At 44.9% G+C, this 6,000-nt stretch overlaps 3 protein-coding genes across 3 annotated transcripts; 2 read left to right on the top strand and 1 right to left on the bottom strand.

The window, feature by feature from the left end:
• Positions 1-388: 388 nt before the first annotated feature.
• Positions 389-625, top strand: VTP01DRAFT_1395 (uncharacterized protein; the record flags this gene model as incomplete). Its single annotated transcript, XM_069379740.1, has 1 exon — positions 389-625. One exon carries the CDS (start codon positions 389-391, stop codon positions 623-625), a length of 237 nt encoding a protein of 78 aa, XP_069238803.1.
• A 53-nt stretch (positions 626-678) lies between these two features.
• VTP01DRAFT_1394 (uncharacterized protein) lies at positions 679-1,214 on the bottom strand (the record flags this gene model as incomplete). Its single annotated transcript, XM_069379739.1, has 3 exons — positions 679-767; positions 821-982; positions 1,037-1,214. The coding sequence occupies 3 exons, from the start codon at positions 1,212-1,214 to the stop codon at positions 679-681; spliced, it is 429 nt and encodes a 142-aa protein (XP_069238802.1).
• Positions 1,215-2,021: 807 nt separating this feature from the next.
• VTP01DRAFT_1393 (uncharacterized protein) lies at positions 2,022-3,957 on the top strand (the record flags this gene model as incomplete). Its single annotated transcript, XM_069379738.1, has 10 exons — positions 2,022-2,130; positions 2,188-2,277; positions 2,344-2,687; positions 2,750-2,819; positions 2,883-2,989; positions 3,052-3,126; positions 3,196-3,371; positions 3,434-3,442; positions 3,517-3,754; positions 3,820-3,957. 10 exons carry the CDS (start codon positions 2,022-2,024, stop codon positions 3,955-3,957), a joined length of 1,356 nt encoding a protein of 451 aa, XP_069238801.1.
• Positions 3,958-6,000: the final 2,043 nt, after the last annotated feature.

Here is a 6,000-nt window from a genome sequence, read left to right as displayed (position 1 = left end):
GATTTGGTTCTTGTTCTACCGATCCAAATTCACTCCTTTACTCTTATATTTCATAGTTAAATGTATTGCTTTGATGCAAGATTCTGTTTCTTCAGCTTTCAAGGAAATTGTACTTCCACATCTCTGTACGACGATTATGCGCCGACTTGTCGTGCAACGTGCACGGACTCCAGCCAACGACAATTCAAACGCCGTACATCATGCAGAGAGCTCTCTTCCACACAGGAAGATTTCTTGACCATAACTTAACACTTTATACTGCTTAAAAAACTCGCTACATGTTTTTCGTTGAATGTACATCAAGTTACACCGAAAAGTCCAGAAATAGTCGAAGCGTCCAAATGTTCAGCTTTTCGGAAATAAAAATAGTCGTGATTCTGACACTAGAATGAATTCAGCAAAAGTAGCACGAGAAAAGAAGCGTGGTTATCAAGACCTCTCGGAATTCGATGGCGCTATGCTTGCAGTAGCGAAGCGGATGCAAAACTGCCGGATAATGGTGGAAGTTTCTGAAAATCAAGCGAGTTTATTCTACAGAGTCGGATCAGCCATGAGCTTTAGCGAATCAAGCGCAGCGAGCGAAGCAAAGCCTGAAAGCGCTTGCAAAGGACTAAGCTCTCGCTGAGGGGAGAAAGGTTTCCATAAATGGGTTACTCTCGTGGCTGGAAAGTCTATTGATCACTGCAATGTCATACGATCGACCTTATTCCAGAATTTATTCCAAACAGCTCCGGTAGCCAGCGATAAGAGATATTGGTACACCGCTGCTATTGACCCATATATATATGTACATTACTTGCATATTTCAAAAAGGTTGCACCTGGGTGCTTAACGGTCGTTGCCGTCGGTGACGTTGCGTGCCTTGGTCCTTTGTCTCTTGGCCAGTGGTCGCCTGTCAAACTCCTCGTCGTCGGATCCAGACTGATCGCCTTAAGCACCATGTTGTCGCTATCAAACATGGATAGCAGCGCGGCAATTCTCTCTACAGTCAGCTTTGGTGTCGGTTCTGGGCGTCATGCAAATTACTTTGACTAACTGCGGTCTATGGCTTTGTTGACCTCGTCTGCTCCGCAGATACTCTCTGCGTACGCGTGTGAGCAACATATTTCTTTTTGCAATCGTTCATTGACCTCCTTCCAGGTGAATTCTTTGCTTCTCATGGTCTTGGTGAACCAAGAGACAGCTGTTCTCTTGACATAGTTGTCAACATGCATCGCTCCCAGTTTTGATTCAGGTCCATGTGGTGAACCTCCAGGACCACCTCGAACACGGACAAAGATTCATCGAATGGAGCAAACTCTGTTCATGTCCGCATAACAGCTAGTCGTAGATAGCGCATCGAACGAAGAAATAGAATCGAAGCGCTGAAAAATAGGGTAAAGTTGCTCAAGGAGGCTGCATATATTGAGGCAGGTCGCAGCTTCGTGCATCCCGTCTATCCTTGTTCCAACTCAGGAACAACATCAGTCAGAAAAACGCGAATGACACCACGCGATGATTCTCCGTCATGCCTTGTTGCACAGCCGATCATTGTTGTACAGGCGATACTCCTGAAGCAGGTGCATTGTATAGGTCGCCCAGCAAAAATCTCCAATGTCTTATGCTCGAGAGCAATGTTATCAAAGCCGAAATCTAAGCTCTTGGTCACAAAGCACAATCTATGTATAATGGTTTTTTGCGAGACATGTTTCATAACAATCGCACATGTTGACAGGAAATCCTTGGAAACTGCTGAAGTAGCCGTTGCCACAGAGTTAAATAATCCTTTTGGGCTGTTTACGGCGGCAGGTAGTTGATCCACTGTTCCTGGTGACACATTCGATTTTGGCCATGTTTAGATATCAAAGTGTCTAGCTTTACCTAGCAGATGGTTAATCAAACGTCGCTTCTCATTTCTCTTTCTATCTCAAGGAACAAAGAGCCGTCGTTTCAAAGCGGAGATACCAATGCCTTTTTGCTGGCTACGCTTAGTTTCATTTTTGTTTTTGCTCTCAGAGAAGGAAGGTTTCACCAACGATTCTATGAGTCATACTTCTGCATGCGAGCATAAAAGCCGACCAGGAAGGGCCACCAGACAACGCAAAGCCCGAAAAATGCAGGAAAAAACGGCCGCTCCTAGTCGCGGCAAAGGTAGCTCACCGCCGCATTCCACGTTTGATGACCATTTGTTGATCCTGATCGATCTAGTTGTTCGCGATGCACGCTACGATCGATACCTAAATTGGCTCCGCGAGCATAACTTTCCAAAAGCCAAGCTGGTCTTGGCCGAGTTTCCTGGTGCGTTTCTGATGAATATGTGTAATGCAATGTAAAGTTTTGTAACGTTTTTTGTAAAAAAAAAAGACACCGGTCGTGGTATGATGGCCACTTCTGACATTGAAGCTGGAGAGATCATTGTATCTGTACCGAAACATTTCTTGATAAGCAGCGAAGAGCTTAGCAAGCTATACGGACCGCATCCGCTCAGTGCTCATCAGTTGCTGGCGCTGCACATTGCGATTCTAAAGCAGGATCCAAACTCGTTTTGGAAACCGTATCTGTCCATGCTGCCGAGCCACTTTGATACCATGCCTGTCCAATACCCAAAAGCACTTGCGCAACACTTGCCGTCATCGCTTATCGAGGAAATCGCTCAACAACGTAGAAAGATTGAGTTAGACTATGCTGCTGCAATGCATTTCTTAAAGGTATTGACTCGCATCTGTTTAGATACAATGCTCAATTCGTGACACGCCTTTTGTCTTTTTAGAAACGGTGCGCGCAGACCGGCGAAAGACATTCAATAACTTTTCAAGAATATGAATACGCATGGCTTTGTGGTATGTTGATTAGGAAATGACTGTTGGTTACCAAGCTGTACATACTCGCATTGCATCATCTAGTGAACACGCGATGCATCCATATGTCCAACATGGATTCCAATATCAAGGGTGGGAACATTGCTATGGCCGTTTTTCTCGATTTTTTGAATCATGCTTGGGATGCCAAGGTGCATATACAGATGACTGGAGCGTGACGGAGATATCAGCGTTAACTTTCTGCATTGGATAGATTGAAAGTGGATACAATGTTCGCACCCAGCAATTTGAAATTCGGACTCTTACACGGTACAAAAAGGGTCAACAGGTATGCGTCCATAATCTATGCGCACGAACTTTATAAAAATTATCGTTGCTGGATGGAAAACCCATTTAGGTATTTATTAACTATGGGCCGCATGATAATCTCGCCATCTTGAGAGAGTATGGATTCGTTTTGCCGTTCAATGAGTACAACTTTGTTTCGCTTGACAACGAGATCTGGGGACTTTTTAATGACATGGAGTCCAAACTTGGAGCACGGACGAAGAGAACTATACTTGAACGAGCAGGGTATGAACGAATGACAATGGTTATTGTAGACAAGTATACTTATCACGCATCCATGTTGCTAGGTATGCGGGGTAAGTTATTTTACTGGATATTGGTAACTGTGGCAGCAGCGCGGTTTTGACAAGGAACGTGAATGTTTGATCAGAGACTATACCATCAAGAAAGATGAAGTCTCGTTTAGGTTGCTCAATGCACTTCGACTGCTGGCACTGGATGGACCGGATCGGCCTGGATTTGACCGCCGGCTGTTGGAATGGCAGGATGTCGTCATGGGAGAGACTGAAATTATCAGCATGGATAACGAGCGCCGTGCGCTCCTGTTGCTTCAATCTGTGTGCCAGCAAGTTATCGAGACCGCTCGAGAGAAAGGCGCTATTCTGGAGGTAGCGTAACATTCTTTACTCTCCCTTGGCCTGTGTATATTAACAATGAACCTACATACTGTTAGAACCTGGCGTCCAAGACTGAAACCAATGGATTGCATCCTTTCGCTGTACACTTTGTACGGCAAACATGGCAAGAAACAGCAGATATTGCAAACATGACGGTCGTAGATATTCAAGAAAAACTGAGGGATCTTGTCTGATTAAAGCGTTCATTTGATTTCTACTATGGCTACAAAGACTAGGGTAGGAAGGAGACAGAGAAAGAGGGAGAGGGGTCAAAAACGGAAAGGCCAAACAATTACGGCTAGGATGACTACTAGATGGCAGGGTATGTACGCGCGCGCGTGTGTCCGTGTATGTGTATTCAGAGCGCATTTATGCCGCGAAAGAAGCTGCATGATTTGATTGACAGAGGGTCTTGATTTGGGAAGAAAGAGCCTTAGCGCTTTACAGGCTTGGGGTAAGGTCGTGGCAAGGCGGGTCTGGCTGGTCTGTCTGGTGGCATTTTGGCTGATCGAGACTTGTTTGCTTGTATTAAGGGTGCTCGCAGAGAAAGAGATAGAGATGAGTTGTTGTGTTGGAAGCTCGTTCGCTCCTCGAGACTCAAGTCTTTTATACCTTTGGGTTGTCTGTCCTTTTTTTTTTCTTTCGCCACCAAAATGTTTCAGGAGGAGAGGTGGTGATTGATCTTTTTGGGCGCCAAAGAACCTTTTGACAACAAACACACAATTATTGTTCTTCTCATTCCCAGAATTGTCCAGCACCCCCAGCCAGCCGTCGTCAACTCCTTTCCCAGACAAATACTGGTCGGCTGGATGCCGGGTACCTGTCCTGGTTTCCCTTCCATTGCAGCGTCCCATGATCTTATTTCTTGTCAATGAGCAGCAGCATCGTCATCATCTGCTCTCATCTTCTTTGTTCTCCTTGTATATGTTCCTAGATGTTCTGTCCTCCGTTCTCCCTATCACACTCTCCTAAAAAATTGTTTGCTTAATATTTCCTAAATAGAGAAGTCTGTAACATTTGCGAAGGAGCGCCCAAAGTCATGCGTGTAAACAAACGTCAAGACAAAGTTTTTTTGGAGATATTTCCTGCAATGGAAGCTCTCTGTCAGATTTCTGGCAAGGGAGGAGAGGGTGGTGATCACCACCTACTGCAATCGAGGATAACCATCCGGCTCCATCGTGATAGCATGCGTCCTCAATCTGTGCTTGTGTATTATTCATCCATTATTTTTCTCATCACTGCTGCCGCTGCTCAAAGCGAACGTTTCATAGGCATAGATAGACAAAGAACAGCCGGACATCAGCCTGGATGTAACGTGACACTGACGGGCTGTTTACAACAGGGTTTTTGTTTGACGGGACAGCGGAAGAGTGTCGTTCCGAGTTGATGGTTACATAACGCCACAACTGATGTAGCGTTTGCGGGGTGAGGCCAGTCAGTGCCTTTAGAAAAATTAGGCGCCGTGTTGTCAACAATCCTGCATTGAGTGTGTCAGTCTTGAATCTTTAGCCAGATACGTTGTGTTTCAAGATCCCGGCGGATGATGCTATACAGCCGCGGATGACGTTTCAGTAACATTTAGCAATGAGATGTGTTTTTGTTCTGAATATGCACACCAGCAGCAGTGGTAAAAGCTAAAACACATCGTCGGTAATAAGCTTTTTTTAGACAAGAATCCTTATTGATCTACAACGAACGCCTCCAAACATTCTACGGCGCAAACCAGCAGATTCGTTATTCGTAGAAAAGAAATACTGTTCGCCTAATTCGGCGCTTCCATCCATATGTTGTCGCGTGGCGCTCTTGTTTGGGAAACCATACGTAGTTTATTTATTGCTCACTGAGCAATATGTAATAATCACACTCGGACATGTTTCTATCTTATGTGTAGTAACTCCTAAAGTCCAGTTTAGAGCTTTATACCAATCTGGTTCATGGATGTGGTGAATTGACGACGTAAATCGGAACAAGGATTGCATCCATTCCCGCGTGCCACAACATGCAGCTTTGTTGTCATCTGGCAAACACGAAACCGTGTATCTGGTTTACTCCGCCGCCCAAAATGTAGCGCTTTCCCATACATTGAAACGGATCGTCCGTGATAATATCAACAGTAAATATGAATATGTCTTTAATTGTCCTCTTCTCCACCGCTGCCATATAAACATCTTCACATGATACACAAGGCGCTCCAAAGAACGCTACAAGACAGCGAACCTGAAACAATGTAAATTCGC

Source organism: Rhizomucor pusillus (assembly GCF_041956525.1).
Source record: "Rhizomucor pusillus strain CBS 183.67 unplaced genomic scaffold VTP01scaffold_10, whole genome shotgun sequence".
NCBI classification, from domain to species: Eukaryota; Fungi; Mucoromycota; class Mucoromycetes; order Mucorales; family Lichtheimiaceae; genus Rhizomucor; species Rhizomucor pusillus.
The sequence above is the reverse complement of the archived record's forward strand: the minus strand, read 5'-3'. Positions and strand labels throughout refer to the sequence as shown.